The following is a 23513-nucleotide window of genomic DNA, read 5'->3' on the forward strand; positions in this document are numbered from 1 at the left end:
GCCAAGATCGAAATCTTTTGATCCATTGTTTTGGATTATTCCTAAAATTCTTGTTAACTATAGAATTTTAGTTCCACTCTCTCTTTTTTCATGAAAAGAATAGAACAAACTTTTTAAAACAATTCTACGGCATGCAAATTACTTGGTGTAACAGACCATTTGAAGACCTGAGCCGCTCCAACGCCATCTGTCAGCGACCGGCTGAAATACGTCGTCAGTATGTTGCGTCACCCTGTCACTAACCGGTGTATCGAGAGCTTTCTAGACGTAGTAGCCGTCATGTGACTCCCCAGACTGCCTCACGACGGTAAATCAAATGAAATGAAATCTTTGTTTTACGTCCTACGGTTATGCCGGTTAGGCTAGAGACGCTAATTATGAGAAATGAATGAAATGGTGGAATGAAGAAAGTGGGAGGAAACGAGAGAACCCCGAGAAAACCCACGCACACAGTGTTTGTCCACCACAAAGTTTACTTGGCGGGGGCTGGGATCGAACCCGGGACCCCAAGCACCAGAGGTGAACGCTCTACTACTGAGCCACCGCGGCCCCGCCTCACGACGGTGCGTGGACGCCGAAAATTGGCAAGAACCGGTCGGAAATCGAACCCGGGACTACGTGGACTTCAGTGCCCCCATTCTACCGCCATCGGTAAACTGTAATTCAGCTTCCTCTTTTTGTTGGATTCAATAGGGAAGATTGTACAGCATTAAAGGAGAACATTTTAAATGGTGCTCATGCTGAATTGAACTCATTCACTCAAGAAACCATTTCATCGTTGAATTTTCGCTAGCTGTACTGTTAATTATTGACAAGACGTAAGTAAGTAAAAAGTACCAGGATTTAGTGGGGATATGATGGATGGGAACCACTCTCACAAGTGATAACTTCGATTAAGTTGATTTTAACGTCCGTTTCAGCAGCGAGGCTGTATGAGACTTGGACCTACTGATTAATGTGGAATCCGATCAACATGAACTACCAGCGGGAATCGAACCCGGGTCTCCTACGCCAAAGGCGCGTATACTAACCGCTTAGCCCCTGGCTTTTGAGTTCATTAAGTACAATTTTGATTTTACATTTAGTCTACTGACAATTGAAGTGTTCAGAGGACGAAGGTGTTAACAATATTGATCACTTCTTCCACAACGAGGGCGATATGCACGGTGAAACATTTGTTTTAATATTGTCAGACTAGTTGCAGCACGCGAAACTGCGATGCTAAGGATAACCAGGCTCAGCATCACAATTTCACCTGTTAGATATAACCAAACAATGTTAGAACATCATGTATTTCACATTGCATATCGTCCTCTTGTGGAAGAAGTGACTAACTCCATCAGATTCATGTTTTGTTACATAACACTTTCATCATCTTCAATTACGAATGTACTACATGTCTAAACATACATTACACGAACTTTTCTATAAACAAACAGACAAAATATCCTTTTATATCCAAGGAAACATGGTTTATTACAGGAAAGAAAGTTGTTAAGGCAGGACAGAATAAGAAGAATAAAAAATGTGCACGAACAACATTATTACGTAAGTTCTAAGCCAGACTTTCCCAAAAAAGTTTCCTGAAAGATAAGTCGACAACGCAGTATTTTTTAAAAACATATTTATTTCTAGACTGTCACACTCAAGTTTGTCAGAGAGAGAAAGAGAAAAAACTAAGTTCTAACTAAACAGCTGCGAAATGGCCAATTTGCACCCTTCTCAGACTTCCATATATGGTTCATTCCTTCCTAAGTCTACATCACAAACTGGCTTAAAATGACATAAATTGCTCCTGTGATTGATGTGAAACAAAACGAGATCTTTTGTGTCCTTTACGTTGAAGCAGACGGATAACTAATAAAACAACTGGTGGTCTAAGTGGTCTGGTCGTTTCTGAGAATGCAGGAAGAAACTGAAAAACAATGGGACGAACAAGTAGCAACGTCACATGTATACCACGGGCATAAGTTTGAATAGAGTACTCAAGACAACTTAATATCCAACCAACCTAACGTTTTGGTATTGTTCAGGTTCATACTATCAAGAGACAATGCACCTATAATAGCCATGTGCGACAGATGACCTACTGAACCCTTTCATCCGGCCCACCTGATCCTTAATTGAAAATATACTTCCTACACAATCTTAAACTGAACTGAAAATATTTCCTGAAGAATAACTGACGTCTATCTTGGAAAATATCATCCGCATTGGAACATCCAGTGTACAGTCCACAGCAAAAAAACCTGCAACACGAGCACATGTAAGTTTATTGTGAAACTACGCCTAACAGCGCAGGGAATCAACATAACGTCTACGTGTCACGAATCACGCCAGGAGAAACCTCGGCGTCCTATCCTGTACACTTATTTTGGAGCAAAAGACTGTCGTTTCACAAACGTACATGCTCATGTTGCAGGAATTTTGCTGCGGACTGTACCACGGAACAACGAAAGACTAGTTCAGAACATGAAGAATCAAATTCCCCAATAAAATAATATTTTTTTCTGATTTTCTTTAGTAAATAAATATTTTGGTTACTGTTATAACAGTTTGTGTGTTTCAGTGATGTTAGTGTACAATGAATCAGTTTTTCCATTAAATATGGCCATTTGATTGTTACGAAAATGTTACACATTGTTTCAAACGGCCGTCGACGCCAGTAAATCTGTGATTGGACTACCCAAATCTTTTTAAATTACGTTTTACTGTTAACAAAAGGTTATTAAGAGCAACACGCTGAATTTCTAAGTACTGTTTCTTATGGAACTCAAACGTTTCTAATATTTTCTAGTTATCCGATCTAAATATATTGGAGTACTATAAAAATGAGTACACATTTAATAATCAGACCAACTACAATTAACTATATTAGCAAGAAACAGAAATACGTACCAAACTACCAGTACTTCCAATTCTCAAACTGAACTATTATACGTACACAAACGATTTCAAATCTGAAGAAAGACAACCCTTTTGTTTCGCTGGGAGATTGCTATGAAGTTGGAAGTTACGAGAAAATTGGTACCGAACAAATCATTTACACTAATAACTTAGCACTCGTGTCCTTGAGTTGGATAAGGCATCAAGCGCTTAAGAAAGCATCAAGCACCCAATTAGGACCAAGATTTCCAGCATTGGGATCTGCCTTCTAATAAAGATTTTTATTTATTTATTTATTTATTTTTTATTTATTTATTTATTTATTTTTTTAAAGACACGAATAACTTTAAACTGGCAACATTTGACGCCATTAGATTATTTCTCTAACTAACTAACTAACTAACTAACTAACTAACTAACTCTATGGCCTATGGAACCCGGAGGTTCAGTGCCGCGTTCACAAAAGCTCTCCACTGACTTCTATCCTTAGCTAATTGCATCCAGTTTCTACTTTGTATTCCTATCTCTGCAAGATCCATCTTAATATTGTCCTCCCATCTGCGCCTAGGTCTTCCATCTTAATATTGTCCTCCCATCTGCGCCTAGGTCTTCCTAATGGTCGTTTTCCTATGGGTCTACCAGTCAAGACTTTGAAAGCGTTTCTACTTTCTTCCATTCTAGCTACATGACCTGCCCACCTAAGCCTCCTAGACTTGACGACCCTAACAATGTTGGGTAAACCGTATAAGCTATGTAGTTCCTCGTTATGAAGCTTCCGCCATTCCCCATTCTCGTTCCTCTTGGGTCCAAATATTCTTCTCAGGATCCTGTTTTCAAATACTTTCAGTCTATGTTCTTCCCTCAGAGTAAGCGACCATGTTTCACAACCATATAGAACAACAGGCATGATTATCGTTTTATATATTTTAAGCTTCAAATTCCTCGACAGAATTCGCGACAACAAGAGATTTTGAACCGAGTAGTAACACGAATTCCCTGCTTTTAGTCGACATTTAATTTCTTCGTGAATATGATTTTCGTCTGTTAATATTGATCCTAAATATTTGAAAGTATCCACTTTATCAAAAGCATTATTTAATATTTTAACGCCTCCACAATTTGGCGTATTACGGTCCCGACGCACTTCCATGTATTTAGTTTTTTCTGCATTTACTTCTAAACCCATGTCCCTGCAAGCGTTTAATAAGATCTCTGCATTTATTTCTACTGTTCTCCTATCATCCCCTATTAAATTTACATCATCAGCATATGCCATAACCTGGTGAATGCCGTTCAACTCTAGGCCCTGGTTGCTATCTTTGATTTTCCTTATGGCGTATTCCAGCACGAAGTTAAATAATAATGGCGACAACGCATCTCCTTGTTTCAGGCCATTTTCGACGTGGAAGCTCGTGGACAAAAATTTTCCTACCCGGACTTTACTTTGGGATTCACTTAAACATATCTTAATTAATCTAATTAGCTTTCTCGGTATTCCAAGTTCTGTAAGAACGTTGTATAATGTTTCTCTCCTAACCGAGTCGTAAGCCTTTCTAAAATCAATAAATAGTTGATGTACCGGGGTATTGTATTCCCACTTCTTTTCGAGTATTTGGCGAATGGTAAATATTTGGTCGATAGTTGATCGATTTCGTCTAAATCCGCACTGATAATCTCCAATAATTTCATCTGCGTATGGGGTCAATCTTGCTAACAGAATATTTGAAAGGATTTTATAGGATGTTGACAGAAGAGAAATGCCTCGATAATTATTACAGTCAGTTTTGTCGCCTTTCTTGTGAATTGGAACAATGATTGATTCTTTCCACTCTTGTGGCAATTCTTCCTTGTTCCAGATAAGGAGAATGAGTTTGTGTATCTTGTTCCACAATTTTTCGCCTCCAGCTAAAATTAACTCAGCCGGAATTTCATCTACACCCGGAGATTTGTGTTTCTTCAATTTCTTTATAGCGGCTTCCACTTCTATTCGATTGGGTTCTGGAATATACGGTTCTGCGGTGTGTATCTCCTTTTCTCCACGCATATTAGTTTTTGGCTGCGTATTCAGCAAATCGTCAAAGAAATCTTTCCATCTATTTAAGAGGCTATCCGTATCGGTGAGAACTGTTCCGTCAGATTTCTTTAATATATAAGCACGAGGTTGATAGCCTTTCTTAAATTCGCTGATCCCCTTATACATGTCCCGAATATTTTTATTTTTACTACTATCTTCAAGTTCCTTAATTTTAGCTTTCAAAAAATCCCGTTTCTTTGTTCTAAAAGTTTTGGAAGTTTCCCGCCTGATATCTGCGAAATTTTGTGTAGTTGTTTCATTCGGATTTTGTAGCCACCGTAATTTTGCCTGTTTTCTCTTCTCTGCTAGTTTAATGCATTCTTGGTCGAACCATGGTTTGTTCCTACGTATTTCCGCGTGTCCCAATTTTTCTATTGCTGAACTTTTAATGCTATCTCTAATTTCAATCCAAGCATCCTCAACATTAGTGCACTCCGAGTCTTCTAAAACCGCGAATCTATTCGAAACTTCAATCTGGTATTCCTCTCTTACCTGGCTCTCTTCTAATTTCTTTAAATTAAATCTCTCCGTTTTCGGACATTGAATATTACCTTTATTCAACGATAATCTCTCCCGTATTATCGCTACTACCAGGTAGTGATCAGTGTCACAATCAGCCCCTCTAAACGACCGGACGTCAATTATGCTAGATTGTCTTCTTCTATCTACTAAAACGTGATCAATTTGATTATGTGTTTTTCCGTCTGGTGATGTCCAAGTGTATTTATGAACGTCGCGATGTGGGAATTTTGTGCTCTTCACGATTAGGTTTTTGGATGTTGCAAAGTTCACGAGTCTAACACCGTTGTCATTACTTTCCTTATGCAAACTTTCGTTCCCTATAATCGGTTTGAAAATATCCTCTCGTCCTACCTTCGCATTGAAATCCCCTAATAGAATCTTCATATGGTATCGCGGGAGTTGGTCAAATATCCGTTCCACTTCTTCGTAAAAACTGTCTTTTATATCGTCACCCTTATCTTCAGTTGGAGCATGTACATTTAAAACAATAATATCACACCACCGCCCCTTAAGAGTAATAAAAGAAAGTCTGTCAGTAACAAATTCAACCCGTTTAATTGCTGGTAATATTCGTTTATGAACGAAAAACCCTGTTCCTAACTGGTGATTTTTATTTCCTTTCCCGTAAAAGAACGTAAAATTTCCGGAATTCTCAGATCCATTTCCTTCCCACCTAACTTCCTGAACTCCTACTAAGTCCATCCTGTATTTCTCTAACTCACTCGTTACAGATTTTAACGCGCCAGATTATTTCTCTGGGGATATTAAAGTCGCATGTCTACGCTGAGAAACCAGAAACAATTGAACACTTGGAAGCCAACATTCGAGGCGTTATTGTCGATTTACTGCTAAAAGTGTGTGAAAATTGGACCTCCAGATTACGTCATGTACGCGTCAGCCGTCCTGGCCACATGCATGAAATGATATTCAAACATTAATGTAATATTTTCCATAAGTAGAAGCTTTGCTTTGTATATAATTAAACACAAACAATTTGCTGAACAAAACAATATATTCACATTAAAAACTACATATGTGGGACTGCTTCGTCAACTAACACACGTACGTATTTTTTAAAATACGAATATATCGTTTCGCTCACCAAATTGTTTGTGTTTAAACATTAATGTACTCTCGGGACTTTTTCTTCTGCAAATACTAGAGCTGCCACTTATGAGTTTGAAATAATATTGAATTAATTTAACCTCCTGTGGCTATGTCCTTTTGACTAAAGGAAGCGGCTGGTACACGGAGGAGCTGATGAAATTACAACAGTAAGACGAGAATGACGAAGAAAACCATGAACTCAAATGTCCCTACAACATATCTAATCACTGTTATCGAACAAGAAACTCGTCAACCTACAAATGTGTTTGGAAACAGCCTGTTCAATCTTCTTCAAAATGGCTATATATGTACGGTGCTCCTTTGCAAATTTTGTTAAACAAATTAGTTTTATCCCAGCACTATAACACAACATTCTTTGCCCACATAAAGAACTGTATTAGTCCTAATAAGAGAGAACATAAATCTAGGAAAATAATTATGTAAAGAAGATATGAAAAAAAAAAAAAAACATTTTCTAAGAAATCCAATTCCTACGAAAGTTAGAACGCAAATGTAAACGAACAAAATTTCAAAGCTACAAAGTAATCCCTCGCCCATCAAAATGACAGTTCCAGCTCAAGAACATGGGACAGGATAACGACTGAACTAAACGCTTCACTACACAATCTTCAGTGGAACGAAAGTACTGAGAAAATTCACCCACGGAACTCTCAAATTTTCGCCCACTGATTATGTAGTGGCAAGCAAATTTCGTTAATCCGACCCGAATAAAGTGACTACTCCATGTTACAGACCTCCTACATAGCCATTAATTAGAATTTTAACGAGCAGTTAGTAAGCTACATTACCCAAATGCGCGAAGCCTGCAATGCTGTGATAATTATGGAAGATACTGCGAACTACCACTGTGATTTTTTAATTCTTTACCTACCTATGTGCGCAATAATCCCTACAGCTTAGTGTTATACCCTGAACTAAAATCAGGTTCAGTGTATTGAGTATCATTAGGTTTAAAGGACGAAGGATCCATTGAGCCAAAATATCTGGAATCCTTGTTTTCATTAAATGGTAACTAAAGGGGGAAAGAAAATACAATTTACACATAACAAACATTATTGTTCATTCGGTAATTTACTTTGTATGATTTTCGTCAAAAATTCATCTACCATCACTCCAAGTATTTGTACTATCTATTACCAAACCGCTCACAAATTTTCATGAAAATTTTACTTACTTCAAATTCTGATTCCTGAAAATTTTTTACACTTTCAACATATTTAGGCTCTCTTCTGGAACTTTGTTCACGAGAACTATGTTTGCGACTTAACTCTTGAACTACTAACCGATTTCGATCGAATTTTCAATATAAATAAGATTCAAGTCTGGGATGTTTTTTTTTATCATTTCACTTTGACGGAGTAATTTTGGGAATGGGGAAGAGGGATATATATATATATATATATATATATATATATATATATATATATATATATATATATATATAAATGATCGAAAGCGACTGATATTAATGCCGAATCCATAGTTCGGGGTCGCAGAGATTAATAGTTCAGCCCCATAGTTCCGATGCCGTTTAAATCTAAGTTCAGCCCCACAACTTTGGGGAGATGTGTAAAAATTATTAAAAATGATCGATATTAATGTCAAATCCATACTTTTCAGAGTCGCTGAGATGAACAGTGACACTTCCGATGCCACTTAAAGATAACTTCAGCTTCGCAACTTGGGGAAGGAGGAAAGGGGAATATATATTAATAATCGAAAATGACTGATATCAAGAGACAGCTTTAGTAATAGTAAAAAGCGACTGACTAACGGAACATATTTCTATTTTTTCTTATTTTAACCCAGATAAGCGGGTAATTGACGCCAGTACAGTACTTTATTTTACTTTTTATTTTTATTTATTTAATTTATTTATTTATATTTTAAACTTATTTTTGTCCCCGTGAATAAAGCTTCAGAAGACCCAAAAATCTGAAGGTGCAAGGAACTTCATAGAATCAATCAAAAAAGTGAAAGTGATCATTCATTACCACTTCGAGAATGGAAACCTAAAACAACTTTGTGGGTAAAGACTATCGGGAATAAAAGCCATTTACAAAGTGAAAATTAAAAATAAAGTTCAGTTATCCAATTTATATTATATAATTTTACATCATTTATATATGCTCCATTTTTTTAAGTCTCGGTATTCGAAGACTTAATAAAATTTCGAATATTAATTGAAGTCTAACTATCTATATAAATCTAAATAAAAAGTTACTTTATTTCGATTTAGGATTGCTGGTATACTTTTATTCTAGCCATTATTTTATTTGTAGTACTGCTGATTGGTATAGAAGGGGGGGAAAATTACACAAAGTCATAGCAGCACATTCTAACAAATATTGAAAATACCTTAAAGCTATATAGAAAGCACAGAGATAAGTTTCACAGAATACAAAAGTTAATCAACATTCTACTGAGGAGCAAATAAAATTTGTTTCTTCGCTATTTACTTCTTTAGGTCAAAAATGTATCACAATATTTGTCTTTTGAAGGATTTTTTTTCAATGACTTTGCATATAGTTCTGCCAGAAGGTTTCGTGTATCATGGAAACATCAGTCACTAGTTTTTCACTTTTTAAAGCACCGAAACTAAAATGCTACTCTAGCATACATGTTCCTTTCTCTGCTATCTTCCTTACAAAGCGTATACTTGCGCTATACTCGTGACTCCACGATATTCACCAACTTTCCATCAATTGACAATTTTTGTGAACACCTTTCGTTAGAAATAATCATGTTATTCAGGAAACTAATTATGATTTCCTGTGTGCCATCCTGTAGTAATTAGACCTGAACAGTTCGTGCTATAGACGGCACGTTGTCAAGGTTAGGAAAATTAACAGTCATCTTACTAGCAAGTCATAAAAAGTCAAGAAAGTGGAAATGTCAGTTTTTATTTTTAAAACTGCCGGCTTTTTATGGAGAAAAAAAAAAAAAACTCAATCTCAGTAAAGCCGGCCTTTTTCATCTTTACCCATAAGATATTCGTTGAAGTAATTAGTTCACTGAACGTTAAAAAAGGGCATCGACAGGCTAACTTCGTCGAATTACTTGGGCTATCATTGCCAAAAAATTAGTACTTCACTGTGAAAAGAATGATTAAAAAAAGCTATAATGCCTTAATATAAATTTTTCATACGTGTCCAATGTAAATATTTACGTGGCAATATGTACATGTACTAATATGGTATCGAGGTAAGTCACGCTTCCTCTGACAACGAACACACTATAGAATAATTAAGTACTTTTATAAGAACGAACGAACGAACTTTAAGAGAATTAATTTTTCTTATTAACTTCTACACGCTTTATGCCAAATGTTCTATGTACTTTATTATTATACTCATTAAACAATTCTTCTAATATGTCTAACCATTTATAATTTCCGTGAGTACTGACTTTTTTCCACGTTTTGTTTGAGAGTTCTGTTAAAACGTTCTACCATGTAAAAATAAAAACGAAGACCTGCTCAAAATGGAGGGCTTAAAATTGAAAAATTCGCAAACTATCATCTCTATCATCTCGGACTTACAGTTTCCGAGATTATGGCTCCTTAAAATTACCCGAAATCCGATTTTTTTTTTTTTCGAGATAAGGATCCTTAAATCTCGAGAAATCGGAACTATTTTTTGGCCAATATCTCAGGAACGGTAAGAGTGACGCGAAAAATTCCATCACTCTCTCAAATAGTTTTTGATCGAATGGAGGGCTAAAAATTAAAAAATTCGCAAATAACAGACACAGAGACAGAGAATTCTTTAAACTTCGTTGAACATTTGCAAGTCTCAGTAGGCCCCTTACATGATGATCGAGCCCTTTATAAATAATCTTGCTGTATAGGTGCAAAGATTCTAAAAATTGAAGAAAAAAGTGTACAACTGATTTCTTGATAAAATTATTTTGGTAGCAAGATTTCTCGCTGTTTTCTTGTTCACAAAAAGTTGGTATTTATAGAAGATTAATGACATCTCCAGTACTTATAGCAAGAAATATCTGTAAGATTTTTTCCCTACAGGAACAATACCTTCAATAACAATATAAGAGCAAGTTTTAAGTTTACATCTATCTATCAATCAATCAAAAAGCAATTAAAAGCGCCTGAACTCCAACCTATAATTTTGGCTTTCAAATCTTTCATTTACGGTTGTGTGAGATTTCACGTTTAACAGAGACAAACATTTTAAGTATGTGTACTTTAAATATATTAGTTAACTATATCTTTTTCATAAAGTTTATGATATAAAATTATTGTTCAAAGCCTTTGTATTTTAATAAGCCTTCTCTAAAATCAATGCACGTAAATTGTGCTTCCATCTTCCGAGTTCTTTTAACTATATGTTGTGGACGTTTATATGTTTGTGGTCAATCCTTTCAACAATGAGATCTCGGAAACTACAGGCTTTGGAAAGATGACGTTCTCACTGATCGATTGCAAATTTTGCGTAGATTGTCCAGTTCTAATTGAATATTAAAAAAAAAAAACGGCCATTATTTCTTTATTATATTTTAAGGCCATTATTTGACTGGATGTGTTGAAATAATAATTATTTAAAAAAAAAAACTAAAGCAGCATATCCTACTCATTATACATCCCAACACCACACTGTTGGATAAAGGGGTTGCATATGCCTCAGGCGTTTGTTTCATGGCCAAATAAGGAAAAAGGAACGATAACCATTTCTCCAGTCTAAGATGAATCTTTATTTTTGGAATGTTTTGGCCAATGAACACATTATCTCACTGACATTATAATTAATTGTGTATGTAATGTATTTGCTTATTACATACTTCATGCAAGAAGAAAGAAAGCACTGGTCATACATAAATTGGAAACTCCAACCGGAAGTAGGCTCAAATATTTCAAACAGTGCGAAAAAATCTCCCCTTTATGACAATCCTTGCAGATTTTTTTTTTTTTTTTTTAACCAAGACTTCTTTTGCTTCTGTCTATAAAGGGAGATGTGTGGAATGACAAGGGGATTCATGCTCATATGTGAATGATGCGCTGTGTAGAGAGCGCAGGTTCAGCTAATATATATACATATATATATATATATAAAGTAATTCCATCTTTATGTGACTGACTTCCCTAGTTGGAAGATAGATCACGGTATGTGAGACAAACCGTTCAGGTAACCTCTTCAAAAATGCAATAAAACAAGGTAGATCTACATTATCACTTTTTAAAGTACTACTAAAAAAAATATGTCCATAATAATTTTGTATTCTGTTTCCTTATCTCAGCTTTCATTAATTATATACTATACTTACACATAACTTAATACATGCACTGTCTAAGTGCTACTAGAAAAGTACTACATACACACACATTTAATATATAACAAATCCTGCTAGCATGCAACATGCAAAAATGTTCAATGAAGCACTTCATTCCTATTAAAAATGCAGTCTAGCGGCAAAAAGATGCATACTAAAACGTAATAATTACATAAGTATCAAAATAAATTAAATGCCTGTGATATGTTTTAATATAAATCATGTGCGAAAGGATCTATGTGCAGCTTTTACAGCAAACAACGTATGAGACAGAAAAAAAAAAATCGCGTCACGTTCTCAGTATTTCAAGTTGTATTCTCATTTGTAATGAGTGTTTCTCAAACCAAATGATATATGCTTGAAGTGTTATATGTGAAAACGACAGGAATATAATAATTACTCATTTTGCAGCATCAAGCTAGCAATGTAACCATATAAACAGAACTAACTATACGAACGCCTATAACTAGGTATTAATATTCCAGTTCGTTTTTCAGTTCAGCTGAATCAGAATAACGCTTCCATATAAATGCGGAATAAGCCAATGAATTGAATCTTCTCTACGATGGATGCATGTACCACCAAATACAGTACACGTTAAGAATCTTCGCTAAACTCGTTGCCCCTACCTTTTTTTTTCTTTTCTTTTTTAAAAAAGAAAATTAGTAACGAACACCAAAAATTATAGAAAAACAGCCAAGTAGTATCGACGAAGTTCTAACCATTTCCAAACCATTGGGAAGAAATCAGGTGACCTTGCTGGTCAAGCAAGAACCTCAACGTGACGTACAGAGACCACACACAGTGCCGTGTGGGGCCGAGCGTTATCTTGTTGAAAGATTGTACCAATATTCTCTCGCAGGAGGATAACGCAGTAACGCATGCGGACGCAGAGTCTTACCCACGTATCGCTGTGTCGTTAAAGCTCCGCGAATTACTACGAGAAGTGACCCAAAGTCATATGCCGTGGCTCGTCATACCAAAATATCAGGAATAACACCGGTGTCCCGTTCCAAATAATAGCTGGATGTGAACTTTCCACCGGTGCCGCCACACACGCACACAATGGTCATCTGTCGTAATGCACAATCGAGACTCATTACTGAACACGATCCGTCACCATAATGAAGATTCCATGCTACTTGAATTCATCACTCCATATGTCGTCGTTCATGCACCGGTGTTAGTGGCAACCTACGGAGGGAACAGCACACTTACAATCCAGCTGATACCAGTTGTCGAGACAGTGTGCAGGATGACACAGGGTGTTATAGAGTCCATTATTTGTGTCTGGATGGCAGGCGCAGACGTCACAGGATTGTGTAATGTTTCGCGCACAATGTGACGATCCTTCCGTATTGTAATCTGTGGTGGTCGACCGAAACCTTCATGTATCCACTGGCCCCAATACCGAACCACTGTGATATCTGAATGCCCCACGTCTGGCAATAACACGAAACGCCCAGCCAGCCTCATGAAACACCAGGATGGGGCCTCTTTCGAACCCTGTCAAATGTAGGTAATGCTGTATAATGCGACAAAATTTTCCTGCATTGTGCTGACTCACTCACGTTTCACAAGTGACTGAGAAGACCAGCGCTGAATTCCTTACTGATGATATTTCTCCTCTGATGGCTATTCGCGATGTTCCTAATCTTTGGAACACCAATCATTTACACACCCTCCATACCGCTACACATCTACTTTATTAGAAGATTTCTTCTTGGTGCTTCATTTTTGATTTTTGATTTTTATTTATTTATATATTTTTTGTCAGTGAGTGCACATTACCAACTTATTCCATTATTTTTCCAAGTTCATAGACAGAATGATGAGCACATTCGTGTGTGTGTGAAAGCTCTCAAAATGAAATTAAATTAATTAAATTTCTAGTTTCAAGTTCCTTTAGGCTAAAGGAGACGAATGTGAATGATGAAATGAGGTTATGGAAAAACCCCGGGAAAAGCCAGACACGATGCTCTCCATCACAAACTCTCTTGGCCTGGGATCGTATCAGCGACACTTTCCAGCCGAGGTGAACGTTCTACTGTGTCCTTCCCAAAGCTTGTGCAGAAACAAACTATTTTCGTTCTCGATGAGCACAAATATATTATTCCTGTTCAAGTTACTTATTTGCCCGAGAATTTGAAATAATATACACATTAAGGGAGTGGGCGCCACACCGTCGATCGCGAGCTACAAGGAGTTCGTGGGGACATTTTTGGAAGATCGCGTTAACGCTCCGGTTGGGTAACCTTGATTCCTCCACTAAGCTGATGCTAACGACAGAAGGCACGGACGTCAAGAACGGCTTGTTTCTCCCGCGCGACCGCCATTGTCAGCCTCATCTCACAGTTGGTTGTATACGCGTGGGGTTGTGCACGTTATGTTTTTCGTGTGTATATTAGACATTTGCTATGTTTTTCGTGTGTATAATAGACATTTGCTATGTTTTTCGTGTGTATATTAGACATTTGCTAACTTGGATAGTTTGATTTTATATTTACTAGAAATGTAAGTTTATAGGCAATAAACAAATGTAAGATTTTTTAAAGTTGGTAGTTCTTTTGGTTGGTAGCTCACAGCAGAATTTAAAAATAGTACGGTAAGTCAGAAACTTCGTAGGTTTGGCGACCTCTGCATTAAAGTATACAACAATGCCTTGTTTCATTTACTGTAAGTCACATTTGCTAGTAAGAGCTGCACATATATTCTGCTTTGTTATACCTTCTCTTAGTGTCGTAAATAATAACCACGACATGCTCGTGTTAACTCTTAAAATAATTGTATTAAATAATCAACAAAGCAACGATATACACACACATACATAACACTATGTACTTCTACAATAGAACAAAAAAATATACAGAAAAAAAGATGCGCAGCCCAGATTGGAGAACTAATGAAAAAAAAAAATACTAAAGGAACTGGAAGGCAGTGTCCTAATGTCATCATCCTACCTGTGATGTAAAAAAAAGGTCCCGCTTGTACATATAACTACACCAACAGAGACGTTAATTTGTCTCCCCTCTGGGCCAACCACCCACATCAGAAGTCTCAGGCCCACCCTCCCCTGACGTGATGCTTACTCGAGTTAACGAGGTTTCCCCGCGGGCGGCGTTCTCCTGAATCTGCAATCTTCGTTGCTGCTTCTGGTGGTTCGCCAGTTTTTCTTTGTTCATCGAGGGTCCTGGAGTAATCAAGAAGGTATACACACATGTATAGCAAAATAAAAGAACAAAAAAAGGCATCAAGCAGCAACAAGAAATAAATCAGTTGTTTTCAATAAAAATAAGCACAAGTGGTGATTTAATTAAACACTAGCGTACTTACTTACACTGATGTCGGTTTTTAGGTTTATAATCTAATTAAGAAAGGAAGTCCATAATCAATATTTCCTACCTCTATTCTTTTTTTGTATTTACCGTAGAAAAAAAAAAAAGTCTGCAGACAGGATAGGATAGGAGGTGGGTCAAGAAAGTAAGCTTCCCTAGGGCGGTATAAAAAAACAGTGACCTTGAAACACTTATTGCCAGATACAGCGTAGATGACATTGTTTTCTAACATATTTACCACTGGAATTCAGAAATTTTCAATAATGGGATCGACTTTTGTATTCCGATGTCGTAAGTCAGCTGCCTGTAAGTGGGATCAGTATCAGTTGCTTTGGCGATCATTTACCACACAATTTCTTGAAATCCAGGTATATCATGACAATTTCGTGCAGCAAAAATAGGGAAATCTGTGGGAACTAGCTGCTAGAGTTGCGGAGTACCTTGTGAACCTGATGCGACAGCGTATTCTAGAAACCCGTCGTTTCACAACGATTGGAATCAGCAGCCAGTTTCCACATATTTTACGGTTCCTGTTGCATGAAATTATCACGACGCAAATAAGTTTCAAGAAACTGCGTGCTAGGTGGGCACCGAAGCAACTGGCACTGGTTCCACACTCCAGGCGACTGACTTTCAGAACATCGGAATACAAAAGTTAATCCCATGGTATGACAAATGTCGTGATTCCGGTGGTGAATATGTTGACAAATAGTGTGACATTTGCGCTGTATATATGGCAATAAATGTTTCAAGGTCACTATCGCCCTACGGAAAACTACTTTCTGGACGCCCTTGAACATACTGCTTTTCGATAGAATGAAATGAAAGACTAAAATGAAACTCTGAGCTAGGATTTACAAACAGCGAGTATGTGTTAAAAATTCGCAACAGATGTAGTTTAAAAGAGCGACTGAGAAGTGAAATCGTACACGGGGCAGAGCAGTAGTGCTCGCAAGATGCTCTGAAGAAGTGCAGTCAGACCTGACAGCTTTGGAACTTCCAAGTACATTTACATGCAGTAATATGTATGTATCATCACACTGCATTTTTATTCTCCCATGGGTTTGGTCCTTTTAATACTCAAAACTAACAACAGAACCTGCTGTTCTTCAGTGAATATACATCCTGGTACAGCCGTCTTTACACTACTACTTCACCTTCGTATAACGTACAACTTGGTGCTCCCGTTATATCACACGGAAAAATGTTTCTTAACCGAAAATTATACATATGTTATTAGTTTATCCGTTTTGATTTTTCTTGTCGACTGGCTACGGAATCCAAAAAAAACAATATAAAAAATTAAACTACAAAATGTGACAATTAGGAAGCGAGACTGATTTCTTTTTGTGCGTAGTAAGTTCTGGCACGAAAGATTTCCCTAATCGTGAAGCTTCTGTGTGACCGTGGGAACTAGTTTTAGAGTTTTTAGCACGGAAGTTCTTCGTAGTAGTTAAGCTTCTGTGGAACTTACTTTTACAAACTCCGTATCGTTAATTTTTCTTTAACTCATCATACACAGCAAAATATAGTAAAATGTATAACAAATGTGAATACATGGTTCCTTATTGGAAACAACTCAATGTATCCTACAATCTTCGTATAAGTTATCACATCCTACGAAAGGGATAGAAAACTGATGGGAAAAAAAGTACTACCATAGACCAGTGATCACAAAGGACGCATTCCTGGAATCAGTACATTTTAAAGGAATAGGATCGCAGAACGCATTTTTACTTTCCATCCATTATCAGGGTTCACACTTATTTGGCAAATAAGAATTCCCTGAGCTTTCCACATCATGATTCACAAATTTTGAGGTCTACATATAACGTGAAAAAGTACATATATTTCTCACGATGAGGGTGTTTTTCATCTACTATGCATGTAAATGGGAAAAGGAGGTCGGAAGAGAGAGAGAGAGAGAGAGAGAGAGAGAGAGAGAGAGAGAGAGAGAGAGAGAGAGAGAGAGAGAGAGAGAGAGAGAGAGAAAGAGCAGAGAGAGATATGGAGACAGAGAAAGTGAAATGAAATGAAATCTGCGAGTTTTACGTCCCACGATTATGCCGGTTAGGCTAAAGGAGACTGTGATGAGAAATGAATGAAAATGGTGGAATGAAGAAAGTGGGAGGAAACGGGAGAACCCCGAGAAAACCCACGAGCACGGTGTTTGTAGAGGAGACAGAGAGAAAAGATGGAAAGGAGAGAGAGAGAGAAAAGATGGAAAGGAGAGAGAGAGAGAGAGAGAGAAAAGATGGAAAGGAGAGAGAGAGAGAGAGAGAGAAAAGATGGAAAGGAGAGAGAGAAAGAGAGAGAAAAAAATGGAAAGGAGAGAGAGAGAGAAAAAAAATGGAAAGGAGAAAGAGAGAGAGAAAAAATGGAAAGGAGAAAGAGAGAGAGAAAAAATGGAAAGGAGAAAGAGAGAGAAAAGATGGAAAGGAGAGAGAGAGAGAGAAAAGATGGAAAGGAGAGAGAGAGAGGAGATGGAAAGGAGAGAGAGAGAGAGGAGATGGAAAGGAGAGAGAGAGAGAGAAAAGATGGAAAGGAGAGAGAGAGAGAGGAGATGGAAAGGAGAGAGAGAGAGAGGAGATGGAAAGGAGAGAGAGAGAGAGAGAGATGGAAAGGAGAGAGAGAGAGAGGAGATGGAAAGGAGAGAGAGAGAGAGGAGATGGAAAGGAGAGAGAGAGAGGAGATGGAAAGGAGAGAGAGAGAGAGAGGAGATGGAAAGGAGAGAGAGAGAGAGAGGAGATGGAAAGGAGAGAGAGAGGAGATGGAAAGGAGAGAGAGAGAGGAGATGGAAAGGAGAGAGAGAGAGAGGAGATGGAAAGGAGAGAGGGAGGAGATGGAAAGGAGAGAGGGAGGAGATGGAAAGGAGAGAGAGAGAGAGGAGATGGAAAGGAGAGAGAGAGAGGAGATGGAAAGGAGAGAGAGAGAGGAGATGGAAAGGAGAGAGAGAGAGGAGATGGAAAGGAGAGAGAGAGAGGAGATGGAAAGGAGAGAGAGAGAGAGGAGATGGAAAGGAGAGAGAGAGGAGATGGAAAGGAGAGAGAGAGAGAGGAGATGGAAAGGAAAGAGAGAGAGGAGATGGAAAGGAGAGAGAGAGAGGAGATGGAAAGGAGAGAGAGAGAGAAGATGGAAAGGAGAGAGAGAGAGAAGATGGAAAGGAGAGAGAGAGATGGAAAGGAGAGAGAGAGATGGAAAGGAGAGAGAGAGGAGATGGAAAGGAGAGAGAGAGAGAAGATGGAAAGGAGAGAGAGAGAGAAGATGGAAAGGAGAGAGAGGAGATGGAAAGGAGAGAGAGAGAGGAGATGGAAAGGAGAGAGAGAGAGAGGAGATGGAAAGGAGAGAGAGAGAGAGGAGATGGAGAGAGAGAGAGAGAGGAGATGGAAAGGAGAGAGAGAACGCAAGAGGAGATTATATGTAAGTTTTGCAAAACAAACTAATCTATTTTACAAAATATTTTCTACCATACAGCCGGGTAAGGCAAAGTAAGACATGTGTTTTGAGAAGTAAAAATCCGAACTTAAAAATCCTTGACTTTTTTACGGGTTTCTTTTCCCCCACTTTTCCATAGAATTCTCTGACTTTTCCAGAATTTTTTTACGCGTAAGCTGAATTTCCTGACTTGTCCAGGATTTCCAGATCGCTGAGAACCCTGATTATGGTCCATCTGTTAAAGGTCATACATTACCTAGGTATACAGAATATATAGATATACTGAGAAAAGGAATTAAATGGTTTATATAATGTAAATTGTTTACGCTAATACATAAGATGTACGCTTGCAATATATTATTAACTAACTAAATATAATCTAGCTTTAATAATAGACAATCTATAAACTAAACTATATGATTTCGAATCAACAATGCAACATTATGCAAAATCATGCCAATATTCTTTTAGTAACTAAGATATTTAAACTTTTTATTACTAGGTGGCTTACTTTTTTTATGTTAAGTTATGTTTTAAAACAAAATTACTGCCAAACCGAAGCAAATTATATAAATGATACTTTATAACTATTTTATTCCTTGTACTACAAACTATTTATTAACACACTTACACTAGGATTAAAGTAATTCAAGATCAGGTAATACATACATTAAAACATCTTATGACAGGTTAGGAGAACCGAATTCTGTTTCTTTGGAGCACCATATCAAAAATAAAGAAAGCGGGTTTCCAAAATGTAATTCCAAACACTCCTGTGATGGGGACAGACGCGTCGCAGACAACAATTACATTTTGTGTGTGTGCTATTATCCGTGCTATCTCCATTTCAGATCTCGAAGTTAGTGACGATCGACTTATTGTATATAGAATATGGTTGTGTAGCTATGGTCAAAAGATTCTAACGATCCTACCGAGGGCAAACATTATACAACCAATTTATGGATTACGCAAGACTTCTGTATCACACAAATTTGTACTATCACAGTCAGTCTGGTAATTACGCATTGAATTTGCATATATATAACCAAGAAATGCTGGCCGTGAATATACGCCAAAAGAAAAAATGAAATGAAATCTTTCAGTTTTATGTCCCACTCTTATGCTATGTAGGTTAAAGGAGACTGTGACTAGAAATGAATGGAATTAATAAAGTGGGAGGAAATTGGAAAACCCCGAAAAAACTCATGCACACGGTGTTCGTCCGCCATAAAGTCCACTTGGCGCGAGCTGGGATCGAACCAGGAACACCACCAACCTGAGCTGAACGCTCTACTACTAAGCCACCGAGGTCCCCTGAACGCCGAAAGGAAGTCGGCTAATGTATAACGTCTAATAAAATTAATTACTAATGGAAGCTGTAGGGTACATAGCCGGATTCATGGATTCACAAGTGAAAATAAATTTATATTATATATATATATAAATTAATGAACAGCTGTGTTCTCTTCCATTTGTTACTGGATATAAATCAAGCTAAGAATGGATTAACAGTTTTTTTTTTTTTTTTTTTTTAACTGATATGCGATGTCTTAATTTTCTTTAACAGTACAAGAAGTAAACCCAAAGAATGTGAATGAACAACTATCCAGTTTAAATGTGTAAATTGAACCCGACGAAGATAATCGTGTGGACTGAAATACTAAGGTTTCTTCAGCAAGACAAACATGGTGATATAAAAAGGTAATATGTCAGTTTTTGTAATCCAAGAACTGTTTGTATATTGATTACTTCTGAGCACAGCTATATTGCAAAATTATTTTTTACTCCATTTTATTACACACAACATATTAGTGTGCGCTGTCTAAATATGTAATTTAAGGAAAACCATAGTTATTACTAGTGGTGAGTAAGAAAACCGGTTATTCGATTTTCGGTTTCTAGAAACCGGTTCGGTTTTATAATGAACTGTTTCTTTGTTAACTTGGTTGCAAATGAGTATTACAAGAATAAGAAATGATACCTGCATCGGCGAAAATCACAAAAACCAATATTGAAAAAAGTGAAAACTCAGTAAAAAACCGAAGGTTTTCTTCAAAACCGGTTTTGGAGAAAAATCGAACTGGTTTTCATCAAAACCGGTTTGAGAAAAATCGAACTGGTTTTCGAGTAAACCAAAATTTCGGTTTTTCTAGAAATCAACTTCCGGTTTATGTAAAAACATTTTTCGCCCCTCCCCAGTTACTATTAACCACCAGTTTATATGATGATTTTACTGCAATAGACCATGTTTACATATACATTATTCTCCTTACCAATTCTGAACCATACATACACAAATTATTCACCACACATATTACACAAATTATTCGCTACACGTAACACATACCATGAACTTAAACCATGCTTCAAAGCAAAGCTAAGCATAATCTAAACCAGCAATATACTTATTACATGTAAGCTTTCGGAAGGCACATTCAAAAGCATTACCTCATGCAAAGCACAAACTATTTAGTTACAGACAATTAAATTTGTTAGTGACACCAAACATATGTATTTATGCAACAGAATGATACAGGAATAATTTACACAGATAATCGTCAAATAGTAAGATTTTTTTTAGTTTCATCAATTCTGCAACTGTTTCATCATTAGATTTTGAACCCCCAACGAACTTCCCTCTAGAGAGAAGGATTTCGCAACTGTACTTTCTTTTCTGTAGCCCCAACAAAAATTATCAACTCCTTATACGAATTATTTCGTCAATAATTTTCTCGCAATCTACGATTATAACACTAGTACGATTATAACTCCAAATTGCACCATAATGTGTTGGAATTACGTTAAAAAGATTTGTACAAGAGTTACTGAATTTTCTTCCGACTGAACTACTCCACGGAATCCTTAAATTATTCAATTGTTTCAGTAACTATGCACGCTGAAATACAAAGTAAGTTTTATTTTTCTTTCTTTTTTAAATGATCATGAATTTAACGTTTCGGTTTATTTTAATGAAACTAAATGCTCAATACGAAATGAAATGAAATTTTTAGTTTTACGTCCCACGGTTATGCCGGTTAGGCTAAAGGAGAGGGTGATAATGAGTAATGAATGAAATGGTGGAATGAAGAAAGTGGGAGGAAACGGGAGAACCCCGAGAAAACCCACGCACACGGTGTTTGTCAACCACAAAGTTCACTTGGCGGGAGCAGGGTTTGAACTGCTCAATACGAGTCAAGAGCAAGGAAACAAGTTGTTAAAAATTTTCCGGTGATTTCTTAGGACTCCATGACAGGAAGCTCTATAAAATGCTCCATTCCATGCATTCTCCGATGTTTTCCTGTCTTACTTTTAGTCCCTTGCATTTCAGGTGTCATTTTCCTGTGCGTGTGTGCTGTAATACCAAGTTTCCAGTTACTGTTAGAACTGTCTAGACCGTTATATAGAGCATAGTTATTGTGCACGCTCGAGGATAGCATTCACATTACTGATTTAAAATATATATATATATATATATATATATTATATTTGCATTGTGGAACGTGGACTGAAGAAGGGAAAATTTGATGTTCTGAAGGAATTTTATGCTGCTTCAGGTTGGCAACACTGATTTTTTTTGCCTTTTTTTTCCAATCTCGAAATACGATATCTAAATTGTCAACTGTTTATCGTCGAAACATATGTGTGTCGTAATTGAACACATGTGTTAATTGTTAAACATACGTGTGTTGTAATTAAATGCTCCCTCAGGCCTGCCATCTAAGGAGAAATAGTAGAACTAACTCGTGCCTTGCATCTACTAAAAGATTTCATCATCTCCAGTATTAATACGATCCTTTATAATGGATAAGTTTTCATGGATATCACCGGTAGTTTGCAACGGAGTACTTTACGGCATCCACATGGATATCAATGCAACGCGAGAGGTTACTTTTATTTTTTTTTAACTCCAGCAGATTACAATAAATAAGCAGTAGACGTTTTATTTCCAACATTCGATATATAAAATATTGGTTAAAATTTAACGTTCCCTTTTAAGCATTACGGATACATAAAAGCAGACCTGCAACTTAACGTGGCATCCGAACCTCGTATTCCTATCGAGAATCGAAGCAGGGTCTCCCACTCCAAGGACGAGAACGCTACCCACTTACGCCAAATAGGAACTTTACATAAAAGTGAGTTTAGATTTTCGTATTTTACATCCTTATACCACTCCAGATTTACTTCTAAGTGAGCTTCGAATCACGCTCGGTGCAGTTGGAGGGTGCACAGACTACACTCCCAGTTATAAGCCGTTCCCACCACACTATTTGGTCTTCAAGAGAGCTGGCTGGGTTCCAGGAACATACCACCGGCATTAGCATAAACACTGAGTAATATTTGGTGTCCCTATATCACTAAAAGAAAAACTAACACAATGGCTAGTCCATCCAAACTCAACTAAAGAATACACCAACAAAATAATTGGCTCAGATTTATGAGGTGCAAAAATACTTCCAACAATATAACCTTAAAATAATACAGAATAATGAATTCAGCAAAAGAAAATAAAAATACATTCAACCATTTTACACTATTTTTACTGACGATAAAGATCACGGACGAAACAACCAATAAACAATGCAAGCATGTATATACGAGTAATATTCAGTTTCAAGAGCTTGCATTATTTGATTTCTTTTACCTAAATCTTCAAACCCTTCTTTATCTACATCACTGTTTTGAACATTTCTGCCTGAAACTGAAGCAGTATCAGGTGGTGGTGGCGAGGTTGCATCCATACGATTACTAGGTAGAAGATTACAATCTCCTTCATTTCCCCTCTTAGATAAAGATGGTCCTATAGCAATAAAAGAGGATTCATATTCACACTTTTCACCTACCCA

General features: G+C 37.0%; 1 protein-coding gene across 7 annotated transcripts in view; it reads right to left on the minus strand.

Moving 5' to 3' along the window:
• The window catches only part of Npc1a (Niemann-Pick type C-1a), a 278261-nt gene that overhangs the window by 9287 nt on the left and 245461 nt on the right, over window positions 1-23513 (minus strand). For 2 of the 7 annotated variants that reach the window (XM_081756547.1, XM_081756545.1), the window contains 3 exons: window positions 23312-23467; window positions 14986-15086; window positions 7482-7622 (listed from right to left, as the gene is read on the minus strand). The exons of 1 other annotated variant lie outside the window; for it this stretch is intronic. In XM_081756547.1, coding sequence (XP_081612673.1) covers window positions 7500-7622; window positions 14986-15086; window positions 23312-23467 — 380 coding nt within the window. In that variant the 3' untranslated portion in view covers window positions 7482-7499. Of the gene's footprint in view, window positions 1-7481; window positions 7623-14856; window positions 15087-23311; window positions 23468-23513 lie in introns of all 7 variants that reach the window. 4 more of the 7 variants (XR_014131276.1, XM_081756546.1, XM_081756548.1 and 1 more) reach the window with 4 other exon arrangements.

Source organism: Thermobia domestica, chromosome 4 (assembly GCF_964235325.1).
Source record: "Thermobia domestica chromosome 4, izTheDome1.hap1.1, whole genome shotgun sequence".
NCBI classification, from domain to species: Eukaryota; Metazoa; Arthropoda; class Insecta; order Zygentoma; family Lepismatidae; genus Thermobia; species Thermobia domestica.